Source organism: Clupea harengus, chromosome 11, assembly GCF_900700415.2.
Source record: "Clupea harengus chromosome 11, Ch_v2.0.2, whole genome shotgun sequence".
In the NCBI taxonomy this organism is placed as follows: domain Eukaryota; kingdom Metazoa; phylum Chordata; class Actinopteri; order Clupeiformes; family Clupeidae; genus Clupea; species Clupea harengus.
The window spans coordinates 30,019,490-30,039,874 of NC_045162.1; the positions used below are offsets into that span (position 1 = coordinate 30,019,490).

Genomic DNA, 20,385 nt, shown 5'->3' on the forward strand with positions numbered 1-20,385 from the left:
GCTGTTCTCCTTGATTCTGATGGTTTTTCTTGTTGATAGGTCATCACATAAAGTTGGACATCATATGCATAGCACTTTTAGTTTATGGTCCAAGTTTATGTTCCAGAAATGAAAAAAACAAACAAACACATTCTGTTTTTATAGCATTACTTACCGTCCACTGGAATGGACATTTACAAAAAAACAATAATAATTATTATAATAGATTTTTTTTTTAAGGCTTGTTTTTGAGTGTAATCCAGACAGGAAAACAACATTCTTTTATTTTTTCCATCATTGGAACATAATTCAGGTCTGAAAGGGTTAAATAAAGCAATCCTTTTAACATTCATTTAAATGGTTCCAAAGTTCCAATTGTGTATTTAAGTTGTTTTCTGACATTATTGTTACCATACCAAACCCTAGGGATATTTAGTCATCCAATGATAAGCCATATACTGTGGTGTCATCACAGTCTACGTCACATAGGGGGCTGGTAGCAGAAAGTCTAGAAAAAATAATTTTTCAAAATCATTAGATAACTTTACCATGTTTCTATAATGTCTGTATATTTTTTTACACTGTAGCGGTCCACATACTACAAAATATATCTCTACGAATATGATTACATGAGTGACTTTAGAACCTTATTTTCTGGCACCAGCTAGCGTGTGGGCTGCAATAAGATTGGCCACTGTCTTTCAGTGGGGTTGCCAGTGATACCAGAGGAGTAAGAACCAGAGAAATGATTTCAATGTGGTTGGAGGATTAATCCTTAAGGGTATCTTTTCTTTGAATAGGAATGACCCAGGACATAGCGTTGACAGCGTTGTGCTATACAGTATCCTAACTGGCACTTCGACTAGTGCGTAACTTGCAATTACAACAGTTACATTTCTGCACTTCTTTTTCTTTTTTATTTCATTTTGTTATATTTCTTATGTAAAGTAGTATTTATTGTTACACCAGGTTCTATTGCTCGTAGCTTGACTATTCTCTCCCTTGTACGTCGCTTTGGACAAAAGCGTCTGCTAAATGACTAAATGTAAATGTAAATGTATATATGCAAAGAGAAACTGGTTTGTTCAGAGGTAGGTAATGAGGATGATGGGAGACAATTAGTATTCCAAAAATATATGACTGCAGCTTTCATGTCACTGGTGCTAAACAATGACATATACAAAAACATACTGGGCATACATACAAAAACATACTGGGCATACATACAAAAACATACTGGGCATACAGTACATACAAAACCATACTGGACACATATAAAAAAACATACTGGGCATACATACAAAACCGTACTGGGCATACATACAAAAACATACTGGGCATACATATAAAAAGTACATTGTGAAATACTGTCATCACTTAAGGCAGAAGGTCCACGTTGATCTCTCAACTTACCTCTCAATTGTAAGGGCTGTAAAGTCACAGAAGCTATACAGAGAAGAAAAAAGCTTGCATAGTTGTTTGCATGTTGGGTTAAGGTTTGTGTGGGATGTGGGGGGGGGCTCAAGGTTGCAATAATGCCCAGACACTTGTGATCTGTGTTAGGGGCTGGCAGCAGGACTGCCCAGTGGCGCCCAGACACTTGTGATCTGTGTTAGGGGCTGGCAGCAGGACTGCCCAGTGGCGCCCAGACACTTGTGATCTGTGTTAGGGGCTGGCAGCAGGACTGCCCAGTGGCGTAGTGGGGCTGGTGAGGCTGGCATTCACTCCTCCGATGGACAGGAGGTACGCATGGTGAAGGATGGGCAGCTGCACAGATAGCCTGCGCTGGATGCTATTGGACAGAATTACAGAACTTTGGTGAACAAATCTTTAAATTCCCTTTGATATAGTATTATGAAAATCAGTCCATCTTATAGATGAAAGAAACATATTCTGCTCTTGATCAAACCTCAGGATCAAACTAACAAGAAGCTAGTGTTGAACAACAAAATAGGATAGCACACGTGCAAAAACAGCTCAGGATAGCAATATTACAATTACCGTTCTGGTGAGTTAATGTCTCTCAGGTGATCATCATCTGTCTTGGTGGCTTCAGGAAGGGTACTGCATTTGCCTATTTTTGCAATTTCAATGTGGTTCATTAAACAAACCACCATAATAACATGAAGTACATTGACAATTCATGATTGGGCAGCCGAATACTGTATCCATGTAATGTATCCACTGTATCTCTACTCTTTGTGAAACATTATTATATGTCACAACAGAGCTTGTAACATTTACCTGCTGATACATCTGCATGGGTGATGACAACATATTCTGCACTGGATTCCAGCAGGTTGCAAGGAACTGGTATGTTGCCAAGTTGCATGTTGATCTCCTCAAGCTCACTGTCAAGCTGAGAAAATGAATCAGTATAATGCAATCTATGTATTACATGTACAGCATACCACCTATATAGAACAATAGGACATTCATGCTTGCCACCTTTTAAATGTAAGTATACTGTTTAAATAACATTTAAATCAATTCTATAAGATTTTCTAGCAATTGCTACTTCACTTTTGGTGAAAGACACAAGTTCATCTTGGCTGCTCACCTTTAACTGTGAATTCATTTCATTTTTTTGAACGCAGCACTATGGCTTTGTTTTATTTACCTCCAGAAGACGTTTCCTGAGCAGCTGGTTGTAGTTGTGTAGCTCCTCCAGGCCAGAGGTGTTGGGGGCGGAGCTACATCTCCACGGCTCCGCCTCCATCTTCCTCTGGCAGAATGGAAAGCCAGGGAACTGACTCACTGACTCAGCGTTCAGGAGGAGGAGCTTGGAGAGAGGGAGAACTTTATTTTTTTATTAATTTTTTTAAACCTTGTTAAAAAAAAGTACACTTTTGTGTGCTAACAGTTCACTTTCAGTATGGAACATATAGGTGTGCATATTAACACTAACAGTGTCACTTGACTTACAATGGCAAGGCTTAAATTACAAGAGCATTTAGGTCCTTGGGACCTAAAACGACGAGGATATAGAGCCCAGGTTAAACATCCTAAAGTTTCCCTTTAAAGGCTACTTTAAATGACTTGCTTAATTTGCACTGCAAGTTATTATCACATTCGAAATACATAACAATCAATGAGCTGAAAAAAAAAATGATATTACAGTCAAATTATACAGTGAAACCAAATGACCTTTGGCATGAAAAGCAGACATAGTGTCCCAGTAGTGGCAATGATGATGGCCAGGGCTACGACACAGAACTGCACATTGGGGAGCTCTCTTGTGAGGAAGGAGGCAGGTGCTCCAATCAGACTCATGATGCCCACATTGTACACACTCCACCCAATGTATCGGCTGTCGTTCAGGACCGCAATACTGACATGCTGGGTCTCCCAGGACAGGAAACAGCCCAAGACCTAAGGGAAGGAATACATTTGACATAAGTTACCCACCCTCTGTGTTGGAATTCTATATTGCCCAGAAACATTAAAAAGCTACAGTTAGGGAATTAGGCCCAATTCTTATTCTTTCTTACCTGCATATGACAGAGATTAGATGTTTTCCATTTAGGTATACACTATATGGACAAAAGGCATTTGGACGCCTGACCATTACACCAACAGGGACTGTATTGACATTGTATTCAAATACATATACCTTAATACGGAGTTGGTTCCCCTTTTGCAGCTATAACAGCTTCCACTCTTCTTGGAAGGCTTTCCACAAGATTTTGGAGTGTTTCTGTGGGAATTGGTGCCCATTCATCCTGTAGAGCATGTATGAGGCCAGGCACTGATGTTGGATAGATGCTCTACAGAATGAATGAAACACTCCAAAATCTTCTAGTTATACCCCTTCACTTTTTTTTGTTCTGTTGAAATCGTTTAAATTAATTTTTCCCCTCATCAATCTACAGTCAAGACCCAATAATGACAAATTTTGGCACATGTATTTGCACAAATAACTTTGATTTTCCCGGTCAGAAGCATCCAGATGGAAAGATGGGATCTCAACAAATGAGAAATGTGTCAAATTCATCCAGCACACGGGGTGTGGAAGTAATATCAGGAACAGCTACAAAACTTATAATATTTCGAATTCTTCTAGAAATGCTGTTATACATTGTTATACATTGTTCTGAAATTGCCATAATTAGACCATTACTCAGGGGATGTTTTCAATATGTTTTCCACTCCCTATACATCATACCAGAATTCCTTCTTACCATGAGAACGCCCTTGTAAGAACACACAATGGCCAGCCAGGTGCTCATGTGTGCACTCTCACAGCGCTCCACGAATGTATGAAGGGCAATATCATTCCCATTGGAGTCAGGCTGCAACTCAAACACAGACACAGGAGTGGGGCGAGACAAACGACACGCATGCATTAACACATTGACATAATACATGTGCATTAACAGAGTAATGGCAAAGGGTGGGATTGAGCAGATTAGCTAATTACATTCATGCACTCACAGGATGCTTAGAGTAGTGGAACAGTTCTGTGAACATGTCTGTGGACCAGCAAAACATGTTGCCCATCTATTCAATTAGAGCACAGTGAAGCTTCATAATTGAATAGACTAGTTAAAGCTCTATACTGGTTGGCACCCATGTTGAACTACTAAAATGGCTATGGATATCATTTTAAAAGGAAGAGAGACATATATCCTCTGCAAAGTGCTATGCACATATATCCTATGGACCAGTTTTCCCCATCCAAGAATCAGTACTCTCAAACCTCAATCCACACACAACTCACACACTTGAGTTTAAATAAGCAGTATCAATACTGTTAACATCTCTGATGACATATAAAATAGCTAAGTTAAAGTACCTCTGTTCTGTATTCTTCAACTCACACACTTGAGTTTAAATAAGCAGTATCAATACTGTTCACATCTCTGATGACATATAAAATAGCTAAGTTAAAGTACCTCTGTTCTGTATTCTTCAACTCACACACTTGAGTTTAAATAAGCAGTATCAATACTGTTCACATCTCTGATGACATATAAAATAGCTTAGTTAAAGTACCTCTGTTCTGTATTCTTCAACTCACACACTTGAGTTTAAATAAGCAGTATCAATACTGTTCACATCTCTGATGACATATAAAATAGCTTAGTTAAAGTACCTCTGTTCTGTATTCTTCAACTCACACACTTGAGTTTAAATAAGCAGTATCAATACTGTTCACATCTCTGATGACATATAAAATAGCTTAGTTAAAGTACCTCTGTTCTGTATTCTTCAACTCACACACTTGAGTTTAAATAAGCAGTATCAATACTGTTCACATCTCTGATGACATATAAAATAGCTAAGTTAAAGTACCTCTGTTCTGTATTCTTCAACTGTCCTCCTCAGGGGGTCGATGATATGCCAGCAGGTTAAAATGCTCACATCAATCAGAAGCATTCCACCAACCACCACAAGCAAGCGGAGATCTTTTAGGACCTAGATGGGGATCAGGAGGTTTGTGGTTGGATGAATGGATGTATGGAAAGATTGAGAAAGTGGGATAAGGAGGAAGAAAGAGCAATGGAGACAGATGGTTTCTCCACAGTTTTGTCTGCAATGAGATTATGAGACCTGCAAATTGTTAACCACACTTTCAGCAAATTGACGACCCGCAAAGGGTTACCTGTGCCCACAATAGAAATATTCTCAAATTTACCCCAAAGTAGGGTGGATTTAGAAAAACATATGCTTTTGGCCAATTGAAAGGGTGATTACTTCAAAGGAACAAATCTTAAGACGCTGATTTTTAATACTTAAAGATATATATATATATATATTAAGGAGATTGCTTCATGAAAAAGCAGCATAGAGTGGCCAAATGTTATTACAGACACAGATTACAATAGATACACATTTTACAACGTATGATGAGAGGTAACAATAACAATGGCATAGATTTAAATCCCTGATCCCACTCCAAAACAAAGATAAACCTGTACCCACTATGAGTTCATCCCACAGGCCTTGCACTCAGCAGTCATTAACAACACTGCCCACATTCCTGCCTCTGCTGTTCTGTATTGAGAGTATAGGCAATCCACTCTTTCTTCTCCCAAGCTGCTCCTTAAATAAAACTATCATTCCTGCCTCTGCTGTTCTGTATTGAGGGTATAGCCAATCCACTCTTTCTTCTCCCAAGCTGCTCCTTAAATAAAACCTCGTGGTTAGCAGTATACTCATCCTTAGCAGTATACTCATCCTGTTCTCTTTTTTCCTTCCTCTTTTGAGTGGCTTTTTTTGTTTGGGCTTGATAGCATTATTTAAGCAGCTAACTTATAATTTGCAGAAGAGCACTTGCTTCTTGCTAAAAGGTTGAACTGTTGAGAAAAATGACATCACGGCATCAATGCAAGTCACAAACGATATGGAGCAAGGTCAGTGGACAAACAAATTAGCATTCCTCAAAAATAGGCAATGGGTCCTTATTTGGCAGCAAAAATGGCTGGCCGAAATGGTTATCGTTATAGTATTTAGAAGACACGTTTGTCCGAAGTGACTAAAAATTAAGATGGCCTATTCCGCCCGGGTGGATTATTTGACTAGTTACCCATCGTTACCCATGCTTCATTTAGAGCACTTATAATAGGCACATTTGGCTTGGTTGCTGACCATGGTCCTGAGATGCCTATAGTGGATATCATGTGTGATGGATAAGAGGTAATGTCAGCTCAGGGCTACTAGTGAAAAGGAGGAGAATGGGGAGGAGGTGGGATAATTTGCTACGCGCCGTAGCATAAGGAGGGTTTAAATCAGCTACAAAGCAGAAGTTGGGTTTGTGACGGCTGTCAACCATTCCTATGGGCTCCTACGGAACCAATGTTTGGTGGGCAGGTCGCAGATCTGCCAGAGGACAGGACCAGTGGCCGAGCATTTTGAATTGCTACTTGGATAGACCATTGTGACCTGCCTTGGTGAGAGCTCCTATCCTAAATCAATGGGCTGAATAGCGATCTGCAGGTAAACGCACCACATCTCAGCACCCCCCAAAAAAGATTGCTGTAAGAGTGAAATCAGTGTGCTTGGACAGTTGATTACAGCTGGAATCACAGGTCCTATCCAAGTTGTCGATGCTCATGCTGGAAAAACCACAAAACCATCTCTAAACAGTTTGGGCTCCACAAATCCACTGTCAGGCAGATAGTCTACAAATGGAGGAAATTCATCACCATTGTTACTCTACCCAGGAGTAGTCCTCCAGCAAAAGATGTATAATATTCCAGGAGGTCACAAAGAACCTCAGGGAAACATATAAGGATCTACAGGTCCCTTTGGGGTTGGCTAATGTCAGTGTTAATGAGTCCACCGTCAGGCAAACACTGAACAAGAATGGTGTGCATGGCAGGATACCAAGGAGGAAGCCACTACTCTCCAAGAACAACAGGAAGTGAACAGAAGCTGAACAGAAGATGGGTCATGCAGCGAGACAAGTGTTTAAGTCTACCACAGAATGGTTAAAGAAGAAGACATTTTATGTTTTGGAATGGCTGAGTCAGTCAAGTCCAGACCTTAATCCTATAGATATGTTGTGGAAAAACCTGAAGAGATCAGTTCATGCACGGAAGCACACCAACATCCATGAGTTGAAGCAGTAACAGTTACAGAAAACGTTTGGTTGAGGTTATTGCTGCTCAGGGAGGTCACACCAGGTACTGAAAGCAAGGGTTCACATACTTTTTCCAACAAGGCATTTAATGTTTGATAATTTTGCACAATAAATGAATTATAAAAGAAGAATGTTTTCTGGTTTTTTTATTGAACTGCGTTCACTTTATCAAGTTTTGGGACTTAGATAAAGATATGATCACATTTTAGATCAAATGTAAGCAGATATACAGAAGATTCTAAAGGGTTCACAAACTTTCTAGCACCCCTGTAGGTCACAAGTTTACAGCAGAAGGTCTGTGCTCATTGGAAGACCAAATCAGAACTATATAGGATGCTCTTGACCTGTGAAATGTTTCTGAGCTCTGCTTATTTTTAGGAATGGTGACCTATTAACCAGGTACTTTCATCCACTTAACCAGAGAAGTCTATTGGCTTTGTTTTAACGAACTTTGACCTCAGTTGAAAAAGGTAGACAAAGGAGGTCTTGCTGTTGTTATTGCATTTTCATCAGTATATATGTGAAGGTGAGTGTGACAGCTTAAGCAGGGAGAAGTGTTTTAGTGTGTATATTATACTTCAGTTATGCCTTGATCTTTAGGTAATATAACATATAATATACATGTTCTATTCTAATCTCCCCTTGTGGTTGATGTCACTATCTGTATTCAGAGGAGTACTGTTTGCCTGGTGAAATGTTATGCTCTGTCAGTCTGCCCCAGGGCAGCTGTGGCTACTGAGGTAGCTTACCACCACCGGTATGACTGTGTGTGTATGACTACTGGACTCTGTAAAGTGACTTCGGGTATATAGAGAAGCGCTATATAAAATTGAATTGATTGATTGATTGATTGATGCTCTACAAGGGCATACGTGTGCACAGTTTTATCTCTATGAAAGTAAAAGTAACATTAGATGTATTAAGTCTACCCTTGTCACATTGTTACAGTATGAAAAGTATAGCTTGACTCTGGGAGCAAAAGGTGAACCATGGGTTGTTAGCCAAAAAGTAACACCACATTATGTGCAAGTTCATTTCCATAATTACCTTTTTCTTCAGCTGCACATTTTTAAAAATGGCATGTACTCTCCATGTCTTGGCAAACATGGCACCAAATGCCATGGTGTACCCAATGGTTAGAATCCATGGGCGAATCTGTCCAAAGGAAGTACATTTACTTGCATGAATATATATGGTCCACTCCAGACACAAACATTCAAATGTATGATTTGTTTGAGTCTCTTACTGTGCATAGTGTTTCAAATGATCCATCTGAGATTAATGACCCATCGAGACCCAACAGGATGATGAAGGAGCAGGAGAGCATTCCACCCAAGATTATTAGGTTGTTTATGAATGGACTGGACATTTTGATGACCCTGTTAAAGGAAAACAGAATGGAGAATGACAAAGATCATACAAAGATTGTGACCCTTAAGATGTAAAGATTGTGACCGATAAAATGTAAAGATTGTGACCCTTAAGATGTAAAGATTGTGACCTATAAGATGTAAAGATTGTGACCCATAAGATGTAATGGTTGAAAATGTAAATATCCTGTAGCGAGTGTCGAGAATTCATGCCTACCGATGATGCCGGTGTTTCATGTTGAAGAACAGGAAAGAACTGGCCATTAGCACGGCTAATATGGTGACAGCTGACAGTATGCTATAGACCACAATGTTTATCTGTCTTCTCTGACGAAGCACCAAAGTCCTATCCCTTGGGGGGCCTGTTGCTGCAGAATAAAAAAGGGAGGAATATCAGTGACTACACCAAGGGTTCAGAATTGTACTTCCACTGGTTGGGAAACTTATTTGGAAAAATATGCTGAATAAGGTTTTGAGCTCCAACCTGTGAACCGCATGTTCTTGCTAAGCTCCAGCCTGTCCTCAATTGTGTTGTATTCACCAACCTGTATTTCCCTGCCATCTGGAAGATAGAGAACAGAAGAAAAGTGTACAACCTGGGCATGATAATACCGGTTAGCAAACCTATTCCACAAGTAAGACTAGTAAGAGAAAGTCATTCCATGAGTTTCAAGGAGCATGCACACTGATGTTATATTATTAAGAAAATCGAAATGTAAAAAAAAAAAGTGGTTTAATATTTATTTGTTGACAGTACAGTACACCATACTAATACCATACCGTACTAATTTTAGGAGGTTTGACAAACTTTAATCAAGGAAATCCTCTAATAGTTTGAAACAAACAGACAGAACAACTCAGAGGGAGCCTCTGGTAATATACCTTGAAGCTGGGTAAATCTGATGATCCCCATTCTCTCTCCATTTCTAAACATCACTTGGCCCTAAACAAAGAAACTATCCTCATGACGTGGAACATGCCCATTCTTTGAAACATGGAGGTAAGCATTTTAGTCTGTACATGTGCTTTTTTCTAAAGCAAAACTATACTGCAGGATAGTTATAGACATCTAACAGTGTTCAATCAATTTCTCCTTGTTACGAGGCCTATTTAACATTATATCATAAAGATGAAGAAGCAAGAGTACTTCAAACTCTGTCATTTAACATTAAACATTCTGATACATCAGACTTTAACTCTATGGAAAATTCTATTTAGTGAAGGTGCTCCATTGTATGATGTAATGAATGACAATAGAGTTTTTAATACTCACAGTGACGCCCAAAAAGGTGGTTTCACTCATGGCCTGAATGAGCATCTGAGACAGCTCTTCGTCACTGACTGTGTAGTTGCGGTGCTTACTGTACTTGTCATTGTGTGTCACAGCCTCCAGCACTCGCACTAGTGCTTTCGTGATAACCCAGATGCCATCATAGGCAAAACCATGAAACCTGCTGGACGTGACTCCTTTCCCAACACAAAGCATATCATATTCTCTCTGATACTCCTGTGGTGTCTGAAAATAAAGTTGATAAAAACAACTTAGCACTGGGGGGCTTATTGAATAAGGAGGGCAATAATTCTGGAGGGCACTGTATATGAAATAGGTAGTTACCCTTTATTCTAATCAGTTTTCTATAATATAAGCAAAATCTAGAAACACTTTAGCTTCATTGCTTGGTCCCCAAATACACAAGTTTGACTTAGCAGCTAATTAGTTCATGTTAACACACCCTAGCAACTGACTTAGCAGCTAATTAGTTCATGTTAACACACCCTAGCAACTGACTTAGCAGCTAATTAGTTCATGTTAACACACCCTAGCAACTGACTTAGCAGCTAATTAGTTCATGTTAACACACCCTAGCAACTGACAACGATTAAAATAGCTTCCTCAGCTACAGTTGGACAACTAACACAGCTAGGCTAACTGCATGAAACCTTAACTATGAGTGTGTCATGAATGAAATCTATTTTAGTCACTATATTGGAAATATTTGCTTACATATTGTCTTACATATTTTAAACATCTCGCAAAAGTTCACACTCTGTCTTCCATTATATATAGTTGAATTAGGAATACAAGACACATGGACACATGAATACAAGGTAAATTACAAGGTAAAACAGTTCACCAAACTGTTAGGAAAGGCAAATTAGCCACAGATTAGCCAACCGAAAACCGAATTTCACCTGAAATAGCAACCGCTAGCAGACTCAAAAAACATATGCAACTAAATATTTTACCCTATTACATAAACTAAACATATCTAAACACATGCGATACCCCCCTAATCAACAAAACTGGGCTACAGACAGCGTATGTTGTACCGTGAAGGAGTGCGACAGATCCCGGGTACAGCGACTGTCACCAGAAAATTGGGCACTGTTGTGCACCCTTACAAAGCTTATGACTAAAATCCAAATAATAAAAATAACATTCCCATACACCTAGCCAGGCAGCCTCTCTCTCTCTCTCTCTCTCTCTCTCTCTCTCTCTCCCTCTCCTTTCATATCACATTGCTAATTGCTTATAATAATACTGATAAAATGGCCATATTGCCTACTGTTAAATCTACTACCCAAAGGCATCTCCTTATCTGTTTCTGAAATGAATGTCTACTAACAAAAATGTTCTCTCTCCCCTTATAGCATGTTCCAATTGCTGATGGATGTGGAAACATTGCTCCTCACCCCCACTACTCCTCATCTACGCATATGGACAGCCAAACTCTACCCACTCACTCTGTTCTTTTCTTTCTCTCCTAATCTAGACTATCTTCGCTATGGGACGCTGCTGTAGTCTCTTCACCCGATCCACCTGTAGAAACCCTCTGCAAATTGCACCCACCGCCACCGGACTGCAGTACACTTACTCTACCCCATACCCTATGCTAACATTTATATACAATATATATTATTGCCACCACCGACATGTTTCTCTGTCCCTACCCCCCTTGCCCCTGTAACAGTAACCCTATGAGCACAGTGTATACCCACTAAATTGGTCTTGTTTGTATCATGTATTTACCACCGGATGTCTGTATATATATTATGTACATCTACCAAATGCAGGCTGTGCACAACACTTGTTGTTTCCCTTCTCCTTCTGCCACACAACCCTCCACCCGACCGACCTCAAGCAGATGGGTCCCCCCTTATGTGCCGTGGTTCTGCTTAAGATTCCTTCCTGACAAACAGGGAGTTTTTTCTTACCCCTGTTGCCATTGTGCTTGCACTAAGGGGGTTCAGGCTCTGTAAAGGGCCTTGAGACAATTGTATTGTTATGGCGCTATATAAATACAATTGAATTGAATGGAACTTTGCTGTGATTGACAGCTAAGTGGGAATGGTAATTCGTTATCTACTCTTGTTTGTATGTGGCATTGTTACGGATTTCATATGTAAAAGTGGCTTTAGATGGCAATTTAACCGTCTATATGAATGAAAAAACAGTCAAAATTGCATTCTGTTGGTATAAAACCTTCAGTCTGAAGGTACTTTTTTTTTGGTCTGTACTCCGATGTCTCAAATCACTTGTGTTTAGTGCAACATGGTTTAGTGGATAGGTTTCTTGTCAAATAAGTATTGTATTAACAGTATTAATAATAATAAAATAATAATTTATTTTATTTGTAATGCACCCTTCATTCAAAAGAATCTCAGAGTGCCAACATATTAAAAACTAACTATAATAATACAATGAAATAAAAATGAATTAACATAAGCATAATAGAAAACTTTTTAACATTTTAACATACGATTTAACACAGTTAAATATTAGTTTGAATACATTTGGGACAGAACATGTGAAGCACACTCACCATTCCAGAAATGCCCCTGGTCTGCTTCGAACTAAGAGGCTCAAAGTCCACACTGATGGACCCCTCCACGGCTTTAAGGAGACTCAACGAAGAGCAGTTCACTGTGCCTCTATTAACCCACCAGTCCCTCTGGTTCCACCGAGGGATTATCCACTGATACCTGCTGCTGAACATGCCCAGATGGTAAGCCTTGGAAAGAATGACATTAGAAGAGGGGAAATAGATTCAGCAGATTTTAAAACAACCTTATTTGCTTGTTTACAGACTATGAATATTACTTCTTTAGTGATCTTGGTCAAGTATTTTGCCTTTATTAAAGTTACCAGATACAAAGCTTTCTAATGTACCTTGCACTAGCCAGAGATTTCAGTGGCCTCTTCCAGACTGGCTACTGGTACAAGCCAAAGTGTTCAATTCTTAGTTTTGAAATCAGTTTAAAGGGTGGTGGTGGCCACAACATAGACAAGATAATAATTAGTAAGACTTTGGAGTTTATTTATATAGCACATGTTGTACAAGAGTTGCAGTTCAAAATGCTTTACATAAAATCAATAAAAGCAATTAGTACTGTCAATTGATAAAAAAACAAATTAATCACACAATGTGTTGTAATGAATTGCAATTAATAGCTATTTTTCTTCTTAAGACTGAAGCTTGTAATAATGGATATTTAAATGTAAAATCACATAATTAATGTAGACGCAACTGAAAGCAAGTATATTTAGTAGTAATAGTAGCAATACTATTGTTTAATAGCAACTTTAAACACAGACACTAAACACTTTAAAAACAGATTTTCTCCTGTGAACCGCAGATTTCCAAGAAAACCATCAAGGCCATCAAAATTGGACCATGGTAACAAGACCCAAAAACTATAGTGCTAGTTCTGGCAAGCAACGCATTTTGCCGATCCAATCAGGTGTAGGCAAAAGGATCTTAAGGAAATTATTATTATTCAGAATAAGTGATCTCTGTTGTATTTGTAAACAGAATTCTACTCTTTTCAATGTTGACAGTTTCTTTTAAATTCTGGATACTCCTCATACTGACCCATCATAGCTCATAGAGTGTTACACTTTCATCATTGTCATATCCCCAGATTTTATTGACAAAAAAGGACTTAAAGCGAATGACACTGAAAAACCTTGGCATCATAATTGATTGTGATCTTAGTTTTAATAACCATGTGAAGACAATATCTAAATCAGCTTAATCCAGCAGGGTTGACAACTGCAATGCAATTTTCCCAGGCCTTCCTAAAACGACCATCAAACAGCTTCAGTTTGTACAAAATGCAGCTGCTAGAGTTCTTATGAAAATGAAAAGAACTGACCACATCACTCCAATACTTAAGTCCTTACAATGGATTCCACTAAGTCACAGAATTGATTTTGAAAGCACTGCTACTTGTTTATAAATCACTTAATGGGACTGGACCAAATTACCTCTCAGATATGTTTCAGCAGTATAAACCTGCTAGATCACTAGAGAAAAGAATCAGTTGATATTAGCCTATAGATTCTAAAAACATGTGACATTCTCGAGTATATGTGTCCTTTCTTTGAATTTGGGAGTGGGGGGTCAGGCAAACTAAAGAGAAAGAAGTGTTCAATTCTATTATTGGTTTACATGATTCAGTATTGGGTTCACCCACCACAGAGTGGAAGAGCAGGGTTTGGGCTTGGTGAAAGTGGGAAAACATGGGCTATGGTGAAGGCTGCATTGCTGGAGAGGAGGCAGATGGTAACTAGCTTTGTTCACGAGCAAAAAGAGGAAACTAGACGAGCAGCAACAGCAGCTTCTCAAGCAAAGTAAGAGCAATGGATGAACTGGCATGGTGTTGAGACGAGGAAGATCAGCTGGAGAAAACTGTGGGCTAAGGACACTAAACACATTCAATTCATTGTTCGAGCCGCTTATGATGTCCTCCAAACTCCACAGAACCTCAGTCAGTGGGTGGGTGAAGACAGAAGCTGCATGGGTTGTGCTTGGGTGTTGGCTCATTAAAATATATTTTGTCTGGATGTAAAACTAGCCCGACCCAGGGTCACTACACGCAGAGGTATAATCAGGTTTTAAAACATTGATCAGAGTGTGAACTTTCAAACAGTAACAGGATGGCATGGCAGAAAAAAGCCTTTCCTGTCATTTAAGCACAAATGTAAGTGCCTGGAGTTTGCTTAATGCTACTGGGACTGGGAGCTTTTTGGCAACAAACACTCAAGGTGGGTTTGGCCTAAAAAGAAGGATGACTATGCTGAAAAGAACCTGATCGAAGTATGGTGGAGGGTCTGTGATGTTGTGGGGCTGTTTTTCTCCAGTATGGTGGAGGGTCTATGATGTTGTGTGGCTGTTTTTCTCCAGTATGGTGGAGGGTCTGTGATGTTGTGGGGCTGTTTTTCTCCAGTATGGTGGAGGGTCTATGATGTTGTGTGGCTGTTTTTCCTCCAAAGGCCCTGGAAACCTGCCTAAGGTACAAAGCATCATACCAGGAAATACCAGGAAATGTTTAACTCAAATCTGTCTGCCTGCAAAGAAACTAAAAATAGGTTGTTTTGGGATCTTTCAGCATGAAAACGGTCCATAACATATGTCAAACAACCAAATCACAAAAATTGTTTGCTGAACACAAAATAAAGCTTCTGCCACAGCCATCTCAGTTCCCTGACCTAAACCCTATAGAAAACCCGTGGGGTGAGTTAAAGAGGAGCATGAACGAGACAGGACCGCAGACCCTGGACCATCTGGAGAGATTCTGTAAAGAGGAATGGTCTCAAATTCCCTAACCTGTAATCTCCAACCTTTTAAGATGTTATAGAAGAATGTTAGCTGTTTTACTGGCAAAGGGAGGTTGGACAAAGTATTCAAATAATTGTGGCACATGTGTTTTTATATAAATTATAAATAATGATTTCAATTGAAAGTCGGGTTTTCTCATTTGTTCAGTGAGTTAATTCACAAAAAGGTGACCCCTTTTACTCATCTTTTACCAGGGGTGTTAATAATTGTGGAGGGGACTGTATATAAAAGTTATAAGTATACAGTATATAATATATACTTTTTTTTCTTTTTAGTAATATCAATCATCCCCTGAATATCACTGATCCTTACAAGCACAGAGGCAATGTCTTTTGGAATTCACTGTCCATGTCTAATTGACCTGAAGTGACTGACTGCATTCCTGAAAGCCCATTTTTAACTCTTGAGGGATTATATTACATTTTGGCATATACCTACCTTAACTCTTTCTATTAATTAAAAAAATACATAAAAAGATGCCAAATGCCCTCTTTGATAATGTGATAAGTGACCCCATTCTATATTGGATGAAAGTAGACTGTCTATTGCAATTTGCTTGTCTCCTTAAGATACTTAATGTTGAATGATCACAGTAGTCAGATACTCACACCACAGAAGATTCTAGCTGCTGTGCTTTCTTTAAACAGCCCAATAATGATCCTCACATCTTTTTCCTGAAAAAACAAAAACATTAGCTATTTATTTATAAAATCTGTTAATACTACACATCCTATTATGTGTTTAGTATATGCATACTGTGCTAATAAACTAGTTTTATGACATATGATCCTGTCATGTCTTTGTTGGCAATTAATCACCTCAGGCCAATGACTTTATGAAATGACATCTGTGATTTTATGTATAATGCCAAAGCGGGTCAGAAGATGGTGAACACAAGACTTCCATATTTTAGCAAATTTCAAACAAAATGCAAAATGATAAAATCACCTTCAGCATTCTCAAGCTGGCAGAGGGGTCATAGATGAAGCTTTGTGTGGCTGCAATCTGAATCTGCGCCCACAACAGCCCCTTCCTTAGATCTCTCTGCACCTGTTGGGTCGGGTGGCATGTCATAACAGCATGTTTTAGAATAAGCTTCAGATGATTCATTTTTTTAAATGTTGAATATGGACATGAATGAATATTGGTCACTCCTTCCAGGATGTTTTATCTAGAGCCTCTGGTTGGCCATCTCAGAACTTCTTCAGGTAGCTAAAAGTATGATGTCCAAATGTATGATGTCAGAATGAGTCAATGTCAATTGTTATTGGAAAGAAAAACCTGTCTGGTCCATGTACATTTGGTTATTACTCATGCCATGTTCATTTCATTTTCAAGACAAATACAACAATCTGTTGTTTTGTTTGTAATTGTGAGTGTGACTGCAGAAATATTTAAAATCGCACCTACAATAAAAAAATTAAATAATGGGTTAGACTAAAAGTTTGGAAGTACACTACTAATGTGATACATTTTTTTTTAATCAAGTCAAGTTGACATAACAATAAAGCATGCCGTTGAATATCTCAAGCCAGCTGTCAAGTGTATCTTTACTTTAATTGGGGGCGGGGGCCTATTTCAATAATTTTGGCCCAGGCATCATGCATGCCGGCCCTGCCTGTGAGCAGTATTTGTGCACTGGCTCAAGAGGGTAGGTCATCAGTATGTGTGCTCTGACTCAAGAGGGTAGGTCATCAGTTGAAATCCCTGAGAGTATTAGTTCAGAGATGAGTGGCCAGGGAGGGTTTTCTGCCCAAAGTATAAGGAGATTCAGGTGCTGTCGTTTTTTATTTTCTTGAATTTGTTTTGAAAATGAAAAACGAATAACCAATTGTAGTCTACATGGACCCTGTCTGCACAGTCACATCTGAATAGGTTCAAAAGTGTCTGTTTAGAGTTTGGAGATGAATGAAAGGACATGTACATTCAAATATGTATGTATATGTTTGTGTATGTGTGTGTGTGTGTATATATATATACACTAAATTAACTTGCTCTTAATAGTCCATAAAACCAGTAAGGTGAACATTCTTGAATAGGAAGGTCATTATTTACTCCCTAAACTTTTGCAACAACACTTTAACAACTCATCATCTTAAAATAACGGTGGGATATTGCCTTCAAAAATGAGAGGCCTTCAAATAAATTGCAAACAGAGAAGGCTAGCAGAAATAGTAGTCCTTGCTTGTGACTACAGAAGTAAGGGGGGAAGATTGACATGTGTTCATCACACACATATAGCTCCTTGAAGGAACATTCTTCAGTACTTGAGGACATTCTGAGTTCTGATTCTGGGAATTATAATTACAATCGATATTCTAAAACATTTCTGGCAGTCTTTCATCTAAAGCTGAAACTTACCTCAGTAAATCCCTGGCCATCCTGAGTCAGTATACCTACACGATTCCAGTTATAGTGTCTGACAAATTGAATCACAGCTGGATGAAGTGCATTATCTGATGGGACCATTCGGAAGAAATGTGGGTACCTTCCCTTTTCCTCAAATGCAGCTGCCGTCACAGCAAAGGACAGCTTAAACAAATGAACAATGACTTAGTGATCAGAACAAAAAGTACAATTGCAATTGTCCAGTTCAAAACTTAGTTAAAAAGCTTGTTAAGCCATGTTAAAGCAACTCCATAGAACAATCAAGAGTATTCTTCCTGTCCTCCTACAAAGTTCCTATGAAAGTGGTTTGACTGATGCAAATCAACCATCTGGTCAAATATGGCTTATTCTATGACTACTTAACAAATGACTGATACAAGTACAGTGGGATGACACTCTGGGCATTGTGCCCTGTCATGATAGTGTTGTCCGTTTAGTGTTCAAAGGCAGGTCATTCATTCATCCACCTGCACAAGATTCCAGCCCTGAAGAGATTCAGCAATGATGGATGTCACAGATGGACAAACGCCTCCAAAGATTATGAAGTATTTTGGACCATGGCATATGGCATCAAAGAAAGCTTTCAAGCCTTTAGCATTGTCACACTAAAGAGAGATAGACAGAGAAGCCTTTAGCATTGTCACACTATAGAGAGATAGACAAGCAGAGAAGCCTTTAGCATTGTCACACTATAGAGAGATAGACAAGCAGAGAAGCCTTTAGCATTGTCACACTATAGAGAGATAGACAAGCAGAGAAGCCTTTAGCATTGTCACACTATAGAGAGATAGACAGAGAAGCCTTTAGCATTGTCACACTAAAGAGAGATAGACAGAGAAGGAGAGGCAGGAAGGGGGAGAGCAAATAGACAGACAGGTTGGCAACTGGATGTCATGAATCAAGGAAACATCAAACTAGCGTTGTATTTACTATTTAATTTGATCACTTGCCAACTGTCCATGAAAGGACAATGTTGCAAGATAATCTTACACAGCCTTCATGACATTATTGTTCAATTTACACCTACATACTTTATGTTGAGGGAAGTTAGGACTGAGGACACTATGTACAGAAAAGGACTTTTGACTGATATGTCTCAAAATCAGACATGAAAACTAACCGATTGAGGGGGCTAATCTGTTTAAGAGGGTTAACACCTGATTGTCAAAGCCGTATCTGAGGTTTCATGATTCACGCTTCTTTTAACCACCAATGAATCCACCAAGAACTGATAACCTAAACAGTCTTCGCACCCCAGTTATTGAATGTTGAACTTGGTATAGCACATGCTACACTGAGAAAAGGCCAAAAGTTTACACTGAAAATGTAAAGGATTACATTGAAGATACATTGACATACATCTGTGGGCAATGGCATGTACTTTTTTTTTAATTCAACTCAAGGTGCAGTAAAGAAAGTGGTAGGCTGTAGTCTACACTAACACATCATTTGTTTTTTTACATAGAGATCAGAATTGACAACAAAAGACAAAGCAAAGGCACTAGAGATAGAATTCAAAATGACCTGTGAGTTTACGAGGTGAATCTCCAGCTCATAGTTGCATAGTGGAGCGGGTTGCTTCCTCAGGTGCTGCTGGGCCAGGTGGACAGCTGGCAGTGTTGCCTCCGTGATATTGCCACACCCAGGATCATCTGTGAAGGGCATAATCCACAAGACCGGCAGTGTGTGTCGACCCTGAGATGAACAGAAAGGCCAGTGTTCCAGTAGTCCCCAGAGCACCAGCACCTTCCATAGGTCCCCAGGAACACCCATTTGACACCTTTCAGTTCAGAATTCTGGGGGGGAGTGTAGTTTGGTAAGGGGGTACTTCGATGTCTTGCTTAATCCGCCTTCATCTGCTCAGACTGCAAAAGAACTGCTCTGTGGGGGCACAACGCCCAGAAGGAATCCACTGAAAAGGATTATGGGATAAAGGCGTTGCCCTGAAGCTGATGACCACATACATCTGTCACTGTGGACTAACCCTAAGTCAGGTAGAAGGGAACAAACTCGTGTAGATGGTCTGGAGGGATCAGACACCTACAAGCGCTTCATACTGTATACATATATGGTGGTAGTTTTATATAAGGCTACTTATGGAACTGGTAGATGGTCTGGAGGGATCAGACACCTACAAGCACTTCATACTGTATACATACAGTACCAGTCAAAAGTTTGGACACACCTTCTCATTTTTTTTTTAAGTTTTTTCTTTACTTTTATTATTTTCTACATGGTAGATAACACTTTTTTTGTTTAGTACATCATTCCATATGTGTTCTTTGGTAGTTTAAATGTATTCAGTATTAATCTACAATGTAGAAAATAATAAAAGTAAAGAAAAAACTTAAAAAAAAAATGAGAAAAGTAAAGAAAACACTTCTCAAAAAAATGAAAGGTGTGTCCAAACTTTTGACTGGTACTGTATATGGTGGTAGTT

The 20,385-nt window shown here is 39.1% G+C and overlaps 1 protein-coding gene across 1 annotated transcript; it reads right to left on the reverse strand.

Annotated features, from left to right (window-relative positions):
* Positions 1-1,498: 1,498 nt before the first annotated feature.
* LOC105901263 (gamma-aminobutyric acid type B receptor subunit 2-like) lies at positions 1,499-20,167 on the reverse strand. Its single transcript, XM_031576848.2, has 19 exons — positions 19,470-20,167; positions 18,413-18,550; positions 17,919-18,089; positions 16,506-16,607; positions 16,166-16,231; positions 12,759-12,947; positions 10,208-10,450; positions 9,817-9,877; positions 9,419-9,496; positions 9,152-9,302; positions 8,811-8,943; positions 8,612-8,719; positions 5,275-5,397; positions 4,161-4,271; positions 3,127-3,351; positions 2,600-2,761; positions 2,224-2,338; positions 1,981-2,053; positions 1,499-1,771 (listed from the first exon to the last, which is right to left on the reverse strand). Exons 1-19 carry the CDS (start codon positions 19,716-19,718, stop codon positions 1,645-1,647), a joined length of 2,625 nt encoding a protein of 874 aa, XP_031432708.1. The 5' UTR covers positions 19,719-20,167; the 3' UTR covers positions 1,499-1,644.
* Between the last annotated feature and the right edge of the window lie 218 nt (positions 20,168-20,385).